The sequence below is a fragment of the Pseudorasbora parva genome, chromosome 19, assembly GCF_024679245.1.
Source record: "Pseudorasbora parva isolate DD20220531a chromosome 19, ASM2467924v1, whole genome shotgun sequence".
In the NCBI taxonomy this organism is placed as follows: domain Eukaryota; kingdom Metazoa; phylum Chordata; class Actinopteri; order Cypriniformes; family Gobionidae; genus Pseudorasbora; species Pseudorasbora parva.
Window position 1 is genome coordinate 2,867,201 of NC_090190.1, and position 14,989 is coordinate 2,882,189.

The 14,989-nt window shown below is 45.7% G+C and overlaps 1 protein-coding gene across 1 annotated transcript in view; it reads left to right on the forward strand.

Annotated features, from left to right (window-relative positions):
* The window catches only part of eif3hb (eukaryotic translation initiation factor 3, subunit H, b), a 128,266-nt gene that overhangs the window by 67,012 nt on the left and 46,265 nt on the right, over positions 1-14,989 (forward strand). The window contains exon 3 of the mRNA XM_067425405.1: positions 14,216-14,383. Coding sequence (XP_067281506.1) covers positions 14,216-14,383 — 168 coding nt within the window. The remainder of the gene's footprint in view (positions 1-14,215; positions 14,384-14,989) is intronic.

Below are 14,989 nucleotides of genomic sequence, written 5' to 3' on the forward strand. Positions count from 1 at the left end.
TGAGTGTTCCTGTGAAAGAAGGACGGATTGAAAAGTACATTTGGATACAAAATATTAATATAATAAGGTATAATAAAAACGTATTGCTAATATGTTTTGAGTGTTGGCCGATTATTGGCCCACACTAAAGTTGAGACAATCATATTCTCGTTCTTGTTTTCTATTTTAGAGTTTGTGAAAATTGTAAGTTCGGTTGCTTGGAAAAAAGCGAATTTCTCTGCAACAAGCCACACGATTCAAGTACGAGCATTAGCTATTCCATTCACACAACCCAAAATACACTGCTTTGACCTTCGGCTGCGGAGGATGACGTCTTTTAGCATTAGCGCTTTGAAACGGAGGTGCCAACATTGCCATTTTAGGCCTTGTTTTTCTGCTCGTAGACCACAACATTTGAAGTGTCCACAGAAGAAGTCAAGAAGTTAAGGAGGTCTCGGATCGTGCAAAAAACGTCGGGTTTGGCCTTGCTTTATATATATTTTTTTAGAGTGGTGTTTTTTTTCCATATGAAAATCCCTTTAATTACAGGATGCCATCAGCTAGACTCTCATTATCTTGTTTTTTGTGTTGTTGTTTCAAGTGTTTTAGGGGGTTTGGGTTTGTGCGTTTTGTCTCCTTTTTTTCATCTTTTTTTAATTCTCATGCAACTCATTTGTCCTTGCAGGATCTGGTTTGGCCGTGTGCTGGAATGCACACATATTTCTGCGTTTGAAGTATCCAGTCATTTGTTTTCGTCCTCTAACACACATTTCCTCTCAGAGTTGTGCTCCCCCCAAAGGATCATTTGATTAGTTAATTTTTTTTTGTTGTTAGTTGAGTTACTGTTGCCTTCCATCCTACGGCTAGTCTTCATATCGCAGATGTTTTCTCTTGAGACTGGACCGCTGCTTATTTAATGCACCTTACGAGACTCTCGGGCTCTTTTAATAAAATGAAGACCCTTGTTGTGCTCGTCCTCGATGTGCTTCCTCTGTTAATAATCCTGCTATCTCCCTTTTGCATTTGGGATAAAACCCAATGGCCTTTGAATTGTCAGAGGGGGTGTTTTCAGGACATTCTGCTTGGCACACAAGAGTGGAAATTGTTATAGCCACGTTTACATGCACACTTTTTTGTCATTCTGATTAAAATAATTCTGATTGAAAGATTAAAGGTGCACTATGTAGTATTTTTGCAGTGAAATATCCAAAAACCACTAGGCCGCTGTTATATATTTTGTTCAGTTGAGTACTTACAATATCCCAAATGTTTCCAACTATTTGTAAATTGTGAGAAAATTGCTATTTTAACTGAGGACCGGGACGTGTCAGCATAGCGTTTGAGGGAGTCGCCTGTCAGTCGCGTCATATGTGCGCTACCCTCGGTTTTATTCTGCAGAAGCGCTTTTCTCTTTGCAGTGTGAACATGTCACAGCAGCGCCGAGCGAACGCACAGAGTAACATTATAACATGACAAAAAGACCTGCTTTACCTGACCGGAAAAAGCGGAAGTGCGCGCCCCTGGCGACTGTGTTCCGTCCCGTCATAATTAAAGTCCCGGATGACAAAAAATACGTCGACGCAAAATATGCGCGCCGATTCGTCAGACGCAAAATAAAGATGGCGGTGCTGGAGAGTAGTAGCAACCATAGATATACATAATAATATATATTATAGTTATATTGGATAGTTGCTAGGCAACGTGGGGGAGAGGACGCTGGCGTCGTCTGTTCGCCGCTTCTCCACCCACAACAAATCATGTTAATGTACTATTAGATTTACATTTTATTTTATTTCCTTATGTTTGTGACTAGTCTAACAGTCAGAGCTACAATTGGGACTGTTGCTGATTGCTGGCAGCCACTGAGAAGTCGTTGTTCGTCGTTTCGCCGTTTTCAACCGCTTCTCTAATGTTTACATTTGAATTGCTGCGGTTGGTTTCTGGTTTGGAGGACATTTTATGTTTCTCGCCGCGGGTGCTCACTGGTGGTCTCCCTTGGGCTTGAGCTGCATGGTGGCTGGGGTTTGCGCCGGGCTGGCGTCATCCGGGCTCTCGTCGTCGGTGTCCGGCATGATGTTGGGATGTTCTGCTTCTCGGCTGCGCCGCTGTTCCGTCCTGCATTGCGACTGTGGAGCGACATCTGCGCCGGCCCCGGTGTGTCCACAGAGGTGCCCGGAGGAGTGTTCTGCCTCCTGCATGGTGCTGCAGCGATCCCCATCGTTTGAATCATCATGAAGAAGACCCATCATCTGGTCTTCAGCTGTCGTGCCTCAGCGATGTCATCGGGACACTGCCGCTGGGAGAAATCTGAAACATGGAGTGGACCACAGTGTGCTGCGGAGCTAACAGAGACTTCCACCATCAGCTGTTTTCTGTTCACCATCAGCTCTGTTTCTGTTCACCATCAGCTCTGTTTCTGTTCACCATCAGCTCTGTTTCTGTTCTGTTTTCTGTGTTGGTTGATTGTTTGTAGTATTCTATATTTTTACTTGTTATTCATTTTTTTGTTGTTATTCCCCCCCCCCCCTTTGTTGCACTTTGAGATTCTTCGGAATGAAAAGTGCATTATAAATAAAATCTATTATTATTATTATAATAAAGTATATTATGTAATTAAGTATATTATTTATTATTTATATCTATGGTAGCAACACGAGTGGCTCCTCAGACTTTCAGAAGTGCAAGGCTTGCGGGTTGGCGCGCGGCGCGCACGGAGCATCACAGGCATGCGCGCATGGTTTAAGAGCGCTTGCTCCGTGCGCGCACTCGTTTTGTTGTCGAGACTACATAAACAAATTTCTGCACACAGGAAGACAGATGTTTTGGTAATATTTTATGTATTTTAATCACAAAACAAACGTTTGCATCAAGTGAAAGCATCGGGCACATTGGCTACCTGCATAATAAGCTGTTTAAAATTTAAAATGTTCAATGTCTAATCTGTGACCGAGGGTACCCATTTTCTAAGTGAGCAGTTTCATCCCAGGACTATTCCGGTTTTAAACGGAATATTGGCGCCCGTAATGCACTCTACATGTAACTGTTTTCACTGTCATGCCGCGGATGCGCGTGGCGTTTCTGTTGCGGGTCAGCCATGGGGCTGCGTGGCGTTTCTGTTGCGGGTCAGCCACGGGGCTGCGTGGCGTTTCTGTTGCGGGTCAGCGTGCCGTTTTCTCTGCGTCACAGGCAGTGTGCAAACTTCAACCTGTTAACATGTGAGCCGAAACAAAAACGGACACGCCACGCAGCCGAGACGCTCACGCTTGCAGTGTGTCCCCGGATTTCATTAACCAACTTGTTGATATTTAATCGATGGGCATAGCCTGTAGGCTGAGTTGCATACATAGAAAACATGTATATTGTGTTTCTTTGTTGTTGGTTTATACTTATATTTGGTGTGTGTGTTTGTGTGTACTTTATGTTTTCATGGTTTTATTGAATGCATTGCTCTTGTATAGTCTTACTTTGGAATTTTAAGAGCAATAAACATATATTGCAATGTTAAGGAATTATTTTTTTCATTCAGATAATTAAACCAACATGTATAAATTGCTATTAGGCAATTAATGGGGAGATAATCAATAATCGAATCGAATCGTAACCGAATCGGACAGGAAAAATGAATCGTTAGATTAATCGAAGCAACGGAAAAACAATCGCTAGATTAATCGTAAAAAAAATAATCGTTCATCCCAGCCCTACTCGCGAGCCATGTGTGTATAACAATCGCTCCAGCAGCTGTGCTCAGCTCCACAACACTCGCTCCTGCTCTGCTTCACTACAGTAACGTTAAAGGGGGGGTGAAATGCTGTTTCATGCATACTGATCTTTTTACACTGTTAAAGACATGGAATCCCATACTAAACATAGACAAAGTTTCAAAAGTTAAGGTGGACGTTTGATGGGAGTATTTCTTTGTCAAAAATACTACTTCCGGTTAGTCATAAGTTTCGGCAAGTTTTTTTCGATCATGCGTCCCCATTGACGTTAATAGGTCGGAATTTCCTTGTATGGGCCGTACGGGCAATTCTACCGGAAGAGCGTGAGAGAGAGAGAGAGAGAGAGAGAGAGAGAGGGAGAGAGCGAAAGCAACAGGCTACGCCCATCAAAGCGCTGGCTCGTAGGCTGCGCTGCACAGGTGATGTGACTTCAAGAAATTAACAATGTCACCAAAAAAGTGCGTTTTTGGTTGCCAGACCAAGACAGTCCTGTACAGATTGCCAAAAAACCCGCGTTAAGGCAACAGTGGGTGGAATTTGCTTTTCCGGATCAGCAACTGAGTTGCGCAAAGGTTTATGTCTGTTCGCTGCATTTCGGTGCCGACTTTTTCATAAACAAGGCCCAGCTCGACGCCGGATTTTCCGATCGCCTAATGCTGAATGATGGAGCAGTCCCAACGATAAAGGTCCTAACGTTAGAACCGCAGGCTGTGAGTAAGACTGATTCAAATGTCTGTGTTTTTGCCAATGCTCATCAAGTAGCCCAAACATGATCACGTATAGTTAATTGATCAATGGAGCATGCGATGTGTAGTGCGTGTACATTTGTTTAGCTGGCCACTATATGTGTAACTTTATGTTTGTGTATTGTAAAAGCACTCCAAACAACAATTAATAAAGAGTGGGGAAATATGATATACTAAATAAGCGCGCTTCTTCATTCAAATGCGCTACTATTCCGTGTCTTTCTATGTAAACACTAGCCTGCCGTGCAAAACCAGTCCGCTTACTACAATTGTCTACACAAACCACGCGTAAACACACACATACACACACACACACACACGTGCACAACTGCACTTCCCACATGTACACCTTCAAAGAAAAAAAATACGACGATATAATTCAAGTATAAATATGTAAATAACACAAGCCGCTAAGCATATTATATAGTTAGTGTATAACTTGTACCACATACAGACTTCCTCCTCTAGTCGTTTTTGCTGCTGCTCCTGTTCAACTGCAGCCTCTGGGTCTGATTCCGGATCATAGATGTATGGCTGTATCTGATTAAAAGCCATTTTTTTATTTTAAATAAAGTTTTTTCCCGCTGTTAGGGATGACACAGCTTTACGACGCACTCAACACAATAACAGCGGCGCGCACACGTCATCCGCTCACACGATACGCCCCCACCCGCTCGGCTTTTTTCGGAAAGACTCGGAACAGCGCATCTTTCTTATATAAATATTAAAAAAATAAAGACTTTTCGGAGATATGCAGGATGCAATGCTACTCTATAGGTACTCAAGATTGACATGACACTGACTGAAACTGAGTGTTTCACCCCCCCTTTAATAACCGCATCCATGAACATGATTTCTGCCCGAGTCCTATTTTCCACCGGCTGTGATGAGAAGACCCCATGTCCCAAGATGCTGCGCTCACACCTGGCATCATCAAACTACGCATTTGTTTAGAATAGGCGCCCTCCAGTGGACGGAAAGTTGCATAGTGCACCTTTAAGAGGACTGTTTACATGAGACGTTTTTTTATATCCAGGGGTTTTCAAACTTTATGACAAGGCCCCTTAAATATGATGAACCTTTATGAGGGACCCCTTCCTAAAATCCATCTATTTTTATCTAAGAAAAAACCTTTGAACTGTAAGATAAATATTAAGTGTGACATTTATAAATACAACATTTTGTTTCCCAACTTAAATTGGCTATACTTAATATTGGATATATAAACCTGAAGAACATTTTCAATAAAAAAAAAGTGAGCGAGATACGGGGGCTATAATGAGAAGAACTCACTAGAACGGTGCAAAGCAAATGTATTCAATTCTGGAAAGTATGTATACAACAAGAAATGAGAGAAACATTTAGAAAATCAGTTAGTGTAGACTTTATCCATTATTGCTTTGTCTTTTTATTCTCTGAAATTTTCTGGGGACCCCTTAGAACCTTCTGGAGGACCCCTGGGGGTTCGCGGACCCCGGTTTGAAAACCCCTGATCTAAACCTGACTTTCCATCGCAGTCATCACAGAGCAGTTTGTCTGCCGCATCAGAAATGCCACCGCTGTCCTCTCCAGCAGCTGAATGTGTTCAGGGATGCCATATCAACTTTCAACGGCCACCTGGACAATTACAGATAATTATAGTAATTCCTTATATTTAGAATTAGCATTTTAACTAGTGAAAACTGAATTATTGATATAAAGAATTATTATAATGGAAATGATTAAAAATCAAAACGGCTTGCCATAATCTAGTTGTGTTTGGGTCAAAGTTTCCAGGGTTGATAAGTGCGCACTACTCTAATGCACGTTTATGTATTTACCAACATTTTTATCATGTCTTAGATCTGTACAACATGCCTTTTGCAAGAGTGTGTCAAGACTCTTGTGCTCAGCCAGTGTCCCCGCTTGTCAATAACTTCTTGTTAGTAACATTGATCTGCTGTGCATCTTCAAGGTCCTAGTATGTGATCGTTCGACTGCATACAAGTTATGTGGAGCATAACTTTGTACTGTTTCATCCAGACAAAAGTGTAAAGATTAATATGGTTATGCTACAGCAAGTTTGAACCGCTAACATGGTTCTTGTATGTCCATGGTTTGTATGTTCATTTAAACATTCCTAATCAAGGTTGCATGAGCTCAATATGCATTTGCTAGAACAGTTTGTACTTGTTTTTGAAGCACAGACGTCTTACACACTGAACATGACTGATATTTAATCATTGGTGGATTTTAATACAATTACCTTTGGTTGTCCTTAGTTATCCTAACTTTATCCTAAAATCTAGGGCTGGGCGATATGGAGCAAAAAATATATCTCGATATATTTTGCTATATCTCGATATACGATATATATCTCGATATCTTTACAGGAAAAATAACCCCCTAAAAACTACAGCAAAAACAAATATGCCAAATACCACAAAAACCTTTTTTTTTTTTTAAATTGAAGTGCAAAGAGGTAGTCAAGTGCTTTTGCGACATTTAAAATAAAAAACTCCCTGATTACATAAATAATAATAATTTAACTGTAAAAGAAAATAAATAATATTGCCTTCTTTTCATTTATTTCATGCTTTCAAAAGATGAATCAAAGACTCCCTTTTTTTACAGTTAAAGTAAACAGTAAGCATTTTGCCGAAAGATGGGGGCATGACTGTGATATAAATAAACTGTTTGTCATAACACCACTTCCTGTTAAATTTGTATCAAAATTCAAACAGTGATGTTTGTCATGAGTTTGACAAAATTCAAACTCATCATGCAGATCATGCAGGCTACACATGAGCTGAATTTCACTTCTTTTCCAGTTACAGAACGAAATATGAATGTCAGAAGGTAGGCTATATGATAATATGATACAGTAGGCCTACAACTCACAGAAGAGCACCGCGTGTCTCAGGACACCCGGGATGTCGCGTTTTTCACTCTTGGTTAAAACGTGAATAGACCTATTCATCATAATCCCGTGATAAAGCTGACAAAATAATCATAGTAATGATATTGCAATACTTTTTAAATGTTTTCAAATGATATGCGATCATTTTGACATTTTAACCGAAAACTATGCGATCAGTTAGACACAGATCATAAACTGGCATGATTGCGACCGCTTCTCGCACCAGTAGTGTCAATCACCTGACTGTGGGTGAAACGTGCGATTTGAACTATGATGAACATTAATATTTCTTTATGAATTTTAGCAAGCAGTTGTGTTAGAAGGAAAACATGGTCTCTAAACTGAGTCCTGAACAACGTGCGCGCTTGTCAACATGATAACTAATCCTCACCTGGTTGTGGAAGCAGCCGTGTTCAATGAGACAACACGCGAGGGGAGGGGGAACAAAGCAAGAGGCGGGAGGCGCGCGAGGCTCCGCGAGCACAACACAGAGAAGGCAAACAAGCAAAGTGGCGGAATCAGAATTTAATATAAACAATATATCGATATATACGATATGTCCAAATCCATATCGAGCTGAAAAAATATCTCGATATATTTTAAATATCGAGATATCGCCCACCCCTACTAAAATCCATCTGAATATTAAGATATCCAAACATTGCTGCACTAAATTGTGAATATGGATTTTAAAGGAATAGTTCAAGTTTAACAGGATATTGACACAGCTTTTCTTCACACGGCAAAAGCAAACATTGACCCCGGGCTGTCAGTGACGCTTCAATTCACTTCATTTATTTTCTGAAATTAATTTCTAAAATTCTTAATGGCCTAATGTCTCAGATAAATTTGCCTTAAAGCATGTTTAATGACAATATTAATATTGGTAAGTAATATTAATTAATATTAATAATTTCATGATCATTAGTTATTATAGTAATTTAATCATTATATATATATATATATATATATATATATATATATATATATATATATTGTGACAAGTGTCCCGAGCGCTCATCAGCGTCGCCCTGGAAACAAGGCGGGAACACCTGCACCCGCTCATCACAGGCTGAGCCGTCACAGCTGCACCTGGGCCATCGAAGTCGGGATCGTCAAGGATCTGCCGGTCCCCGTGTTGCTCGGAAGGGACTGGCCGGGGTTCGACCGTCTCCTCACCGCCGCCACTCAGCCTGTCAGCCAGCCCGGGAGCCGCCCAAAGCGCCGGACCGCGCGGAGACCCAGACGGCGTCCTGTGCTGCTGGCTTCGGACAGCCCCCGAGACGGTGAGTCCACCCCCCCAAGCTGCTAACCTATTCTATGATCTCTTCCAGCAGGTCTCGGGGGCCGGGGCGTTCGCCCGCGAGCAGCACGAGGACGACCGTCTGAAGCACTGCTGGGCTCAGGTACGGGTCGCGGAGGGGAAGGACCTACAGCCCGCGCCGCACCCTACGCCCCACTTCAGAATTGAACAAGGCCTGCTCTACTGTGTCGCTCAGCGAAGGGGGGAGGAAAAAAACCTGCTCGTCGTGCCCCGCAGCAAGACCGAGGCAGTGATGGAGATCGCCCACGCACACCCCATGGCAGGCCACCTCGGGGCTCAGAACACCATCCAACGGATCCGAGATCGCTTCCACTGGCCCGGCCTGGAGGCCGAGGTGAAGCGCTTCTGCCAAGCCTGCCCCACCTGCCAGCGGACATCGCCACGAGTTCCTCCCCCCAGCCCGCTGATTCCGCTGCCCATCATAGAGGTGCCCTTCGAGCGAATCGGAATGGATCTGGTGGGACCGCTGCCGAAGTCCGCCCGGGGGTTCGAACACATCCTCGTCATCGTGGACTATGCCACCCGCTACCCAGAGGCCATTCCCCTCCGGAAAGCCACCACCAAGGCCATCGCCCAGGAGCTCTTCCTTCTGTGTAGCCGGGTGGGCATCCCCGCCCAGATTCTGACTGACCAGGGCACCACGTTCATGTCCCGGATGATGGCAGATCTCTGCAGGCTCCTGAAGGTCCAACAGCTCCGCACAACGGTGTACCACCCCCAGACCGACGGCCTCGTCGAGCGGTTCAACCAGACGCTCAAGCAGATGCTGCGGCGGGTGGCCGCCGAAGACCCGCGGGACTGGGACAAGATGCTGCCCTACGTCCTCTTTGGCATCCGGGAAGTCCCCCAAGCGTCCACCGGCTTCACCCCGTTTGAGCTCCTCTTCGGCCGGCAACCCCGCGGACTGCTCGACGTGGCCAAGGAGGCCTGGGAGCAACAACCGGGGGTACACCGTTCCACGATCGAACACGTGCGGCAGATGCGCGACAGGATCGACCGCGTGATGCCCATTGTCCGGGAGCACCTGGCCAAAGCCCAGCAGGCCCAACGGAGGCACTACGACCGGGCCGCCCAACCCAGAGAGTTCCAGCGCGGGGACCATGTCTTGGTCCTGGTCCCGACCGCCGCCTGTAAATTCTTGGCCACCTGGCAGGGTCCCTTCACGGTCGCCGAGAAGGTCGGGCCCGTCACCTACCGGGTCCGGCAGCCTGGGAAGAGGAGAGCCGACCAGCTGTACCACATCAACCTCCTGAAGCGCTGGATCGGGACCGGGCCCCAGCTCTCCGCGTTCACGGACTCCCCACCCGTGATAGTAGACATGGACCCCCAACTGTCGGCGGCCCAAAAGTCGGAGCTGCAACACCTGGTCAGTCAGTTTTCTGCGGTGTTCTCCCCTCGCCCCGGGCGGACTCACGTCTTGGAGCACGACGTCCGGACGGCCCCAGGAGTCGTCGTTCGGCAGCGGCCCTACCGTGTTCCGGAGGCTCGGCGACACGCCATTGAGGCAGAGGTACAGGAGATGTTGAGGTTAGGGGTCATCGAACCATCACGCAGCCCGTGGTCCAGCCCGATTGTGATGGTCCCAAAGCCCGATGGCACCTTCCGCTTCTGCAACGACTTCCGCCGGCTCAACGAGGTCTCGGAGTTTGACGGCTATCCCATGCCCCGCGTAGATGAGCTGCTGGACCGCCTGGGGAGGGCGCGGTACATCTCCACCCTCGACCTCACGAAAGGGTATTGGCAGGTACCCCTCTCCGCTCAGGCCAAGCCAAAGACAGCCTTCTCCACTCCGAGCGGCCACTGGCAATACCGCGTCCTCCCTTTCGGCCTGCACGGAGCACCCGCCACCTTCCAGCGGCTCATGGACATCCTGCTCCGACCCCACCAAGCCTACGCGGCGGCCTACTTGGATGACGTGGTGGTACACTCCGAGACCTGGGAGGACCACCTGGACCGGCTGCGGAAGGTGCTGTCGGAGTTGCGTCGGGCTGGGCTGACCGCCAACCCCCGGAAATGCCACCTAGGACTCGCGGAGGCCAAGTACCTCGGCTACCAGGTGGGACGGGGCCTGATCCGACCCCAGGAGAAGAAGGTCTCGGCGATTCTCTCCGCTCCCCGTCCCGCCACGAAGACTCAGGTACGAGCCTTTTTGGGGTTGGCGGGTTACTATCGGTGCTTTATCCCTGACTTCTCCTCCTTAGCCTCTCCCCTGACAGACCTGACCAGGAAGGGGCTGCCAGAGAAGACCCAGTGGAGCACCGAGGCGGAGGCGGCGTTCCACCGCATCAAGTCGGCCCTCACCTCGGCACCGGTCCTACGAGCGCCCGACTTCAATAGCCCCTTCCTGCTACAAACGGACGCCTCCGACACCGGGTTGGGAGCCGTCCTCTCCCAGGTCACCGACGGCGAGGAACACCCGGTGATCTACATTAGCCGAAAGCTGACCCCAGCAGAACAGCGCTACGCAACCGTGGAACGGGAGGCGTTGGCCGTCAAGTGGGCAGTCCTGGAGCTCCGGTATTACCTCCTGGGCCGCCACTTCACCCTGACCACTGACCACGCACCACTACAATGGATGGCCCGGGCCAAGGAGACGAATGCCAGGGTGACGCGGTGGTTCCTGGCGCTCCAGGACTTCAACTTCACCGTCCAACATCGTGCCGGGACGGCCAACACCAATGCCGATGGTCTTTCCCGGATGTGGTCAGCTTTCGCAGGTCTGTCAGGCTCCACTCCCCAACCCCCCCCAGTTTCCCCGCTTCTCCGCAGGACCAGGACGTCGCTTAGGGGGGGGGAGTGTGACAAGTGTCCCGAGCGCTCATCAGTGTCGCCCTGGAAACAAGGCGGGAACACCTGCACCCGCTCATCACAGGCTGAGCCGTCACAGCTGCAACTCATCAGCGGGCGGCTTTATAAGCCTGCCCGCCGCCCAAAGAGGTGAGAGATGTCTCCAGAAGACTCGGCTAACTGTTGTCTCCATTCTCCCTCCAGAGAGCAGCGTGTGACGGCCAGCACTCACTCTGAGCACGGATCCAGATCACCGCGAGCACCGAGGACGCAAGAAGAGACCACACCGAGCACGGAGCACCGCACTCAACGCACTTTCACTTTCACTTTGTTCAATAAATCCACCCTTCGGGGAAATTCACCTGCCCTCCTGTGTCGTGTACTTCTTCACCCCGTCACAATATATATATATATATATATATATATATATATATATATATATATATATATATACAGTATACAAATATAATTATCTTGTTTTAAGCATGTTTAATGTCATAGTAATTTAATATTTATTAGTGTTTATTATTTAATTGTTTTATATATATATATATATATATATATATATATATATATATATATATATATATATATATACATATAATTGGATCATTTTTAGATAATAAATAGGTTTAGATAATATTTGTAGTGTATACCTTTTGATTTTGTTTCTCAGATAAATTTGTCTTTATTACATAATTAATATTGTAATTAAACATGTTTTTTTTCCCCTCATTAGTTAGTATAGTAGTTTATAGTCATCCGTCCTACGGATGAGACGTTAAACGGAGGTCCCGACTGTCTGTGGTCATTAAAAATCCCAGGATGTCCTTTAAAGGGGGGGTGAAACACTCAGTTTCAGTCAATCTCACGTCAATCTTGAGTACCTATAGAGTAGTATTGCATCCTTCATATCTCCAAAAAGTCTTAAGTTTTATTATATTTATAAAAGAAATATGGGCTGTACCGAGTCTTTCTGGAAAAAACCGAGCGCCTGGAGGCGTATCGTGTGGGCGGAGCTAAAGAATGACAAGCGCGCAAAGTGGTGACGTCCTCAAGCGTGGAGAAACTCATGGCTATTGATCAGATTCAGCTAATACAGATAATGATCCAGAATCAGATCCTGAGGCTGAAATAAATTGAACAGGAGAAAGCAACAGCAGGACGTCCGTCTCTGTGGTATGGACTGTATTTAGTGGCCTGTCAACATTTGTGTGTCTTTACTCGCAGTTTATGTGGACATGATTCGGTTTATGGACTATTGTATGCGACTAAACCTTAGCAGTAGCCAGCAAAACGGTTTTGCACGTCAGACTAGTGTAACGTTATACAGAGAACAGCAATAGAGTAACATTAACCTTTAGCGCATTTGAATGAAGAAGCACGCGATCGTGTCGTTTACTGATCTTTACTCACGCGACGATAGCCGACAGCACAGACATTTGAAGCAGTTTTACTCACCGGCTGCTTCCAAAGCAGGACCGACCCTTTATCGCTGGGACCGCTCCGTCAAAAACACACTTCTTTGGTATGATTTGGTGAAGTCCTGACAGCAGTGACCGTGGAGATCCACTTTGCGACGCGACTGAAGCGATGTTGTGAAGCTTCCCGTCATTTCTGCATTCAAATCGGTTCAAATGCAGCGCTGCCTTCCCGGAATGCTGTGCTGAAGCGTTGAAGTCGCTCGACGTCACCCATAGGAATAAAGTGGAGCGCGGGCACGGAGGACTCGATCTGCACCTGAGAAACATTACATTTCCTCTCTCGCTCTAGTCACGCGCGCGCGCACCCTACCGGGAGAAGAGCCCGTACGGCCCATACAAGGACCTTCCGCTCTATCGACGTCAAGCCGACCCATACTCGGAAAAAACTCTCCGAAACTTGTGAGAAACCGGAAGGAGTATTTTTAGGATGAGAATCCAAGTCTTTAACAGTGTAAAAAGCTCAGTATGCATGAAAAAGCATTTCACCGCCCCTTTAATAAAGAGTAGGGGTGTAATCCCGGCATCCTGGCCAAATTTGCCCATTGGCCGCTGTCCATCATGGCCTCCTAATAATCCGCATATACACTTATTGGCTTCATCACTCTTAATCCTCTTCTCCATAAGCTGGTGTGTGTGTGTGTGTGTGTGCGCACATTCTGGGACAATATGGCTGCCGTCGCATCATCAGCTGCTCATTGGTGGTGGTTGAGGAGATTCCCCCCTAAAGCGCTTTGATTGTCTAGAAAAGCTCTATATAAATGTAACGAATTATATATATATATTTGTTGTTATTATCTTCTTGTTTTAGGTACAATTAGATTTTTACTTTAAAATGATCTTTTAAGAATGTGATTTTCCACCCTCACTTTTATAACCACAATCATTATCTTTGCACAATTCTTTAAGTGGTTTATGTATAATTAAGTTTGCATAATTTATTTAAATGTTCTACTCTTTGTTTCTGGATAGTGATTTTTTGTTCACAGCAATTGCATGTTGGACAAAACATCTTCAATGAAGAAATATTGATATTTACATCTAAAAGCCCATAAATATGGGTCCTCCGACTCCAGACCAGGACATGATTTGGTGTGTGTGATATTTCCCTCTCTCAGGGTTTGTGTGTTGCTGTTGTGTGCTGTGACTGTGGCCTGTTCTTCAGGTGAAGAGCTCCACATAATAACATGGACAATCATAATCAAGCAAAACGTCAATTGATAAATCACAGCGTCATGCCTTCTGTCAGTCACCTGATGCCTTCGTTCTTTTCCCTTTAGTTCAGTATCAGATGGAGATGATGAGAAGTTTGCGTCATGTGAACATCGATCATCTTCACGTGGGTTGGTACCAGTCCACCTTCTACGGTTCTTTTGTCAGCCGGGCCCTTCTGGACTCTCAGTTCAGCTACCAGCACGCCATCGAGGAGTCCGTCGTGCTCGTTTACGGTGAGGCTTTCTGTCCTTCCTCTTATCTCTCTTTCTTCTTAACTGTCCTCCGTCAGTCAGCATGACTGTTTTCAACACTGATCATCATCAGAAATGTTTCTGAAGGATCATATGACACTGAAGCTGTTTTACTGTATTTTTGATCAAATTAATTCATAAATAGACTAAACATATATCAGAAAAAAACAAACATTTTCTGGAAATGTTCTTACCATTTACAGTCAATTTGGGCTATATATCTCCATCCATCCATCCATCCATCCATCCATCCATCCATCCATCCATCCATCCATCCATCCATCCATCCATCCATCCATCCATCCATCCATCCATCCATCCATCCATCCATCTTCTAACGTTCCATACTTCATCTATTATTTTATCCATCCATTGTTCTATCTTCCATCCATCCATCTATCATTCTATCCCTCATCAATTGTTCCATCCATCCATCCATCCATCCATCCATCCATCCATCCATCCATCCATCCATCCATCCATCCATCCATCCATCCATCCACATACACGCAGTTTGTTTTTGTGAAATGGGAGGACATTCCTTAGGCGTAATAGTTTTTATCCCATACAAACCGTATTTTCTATCTC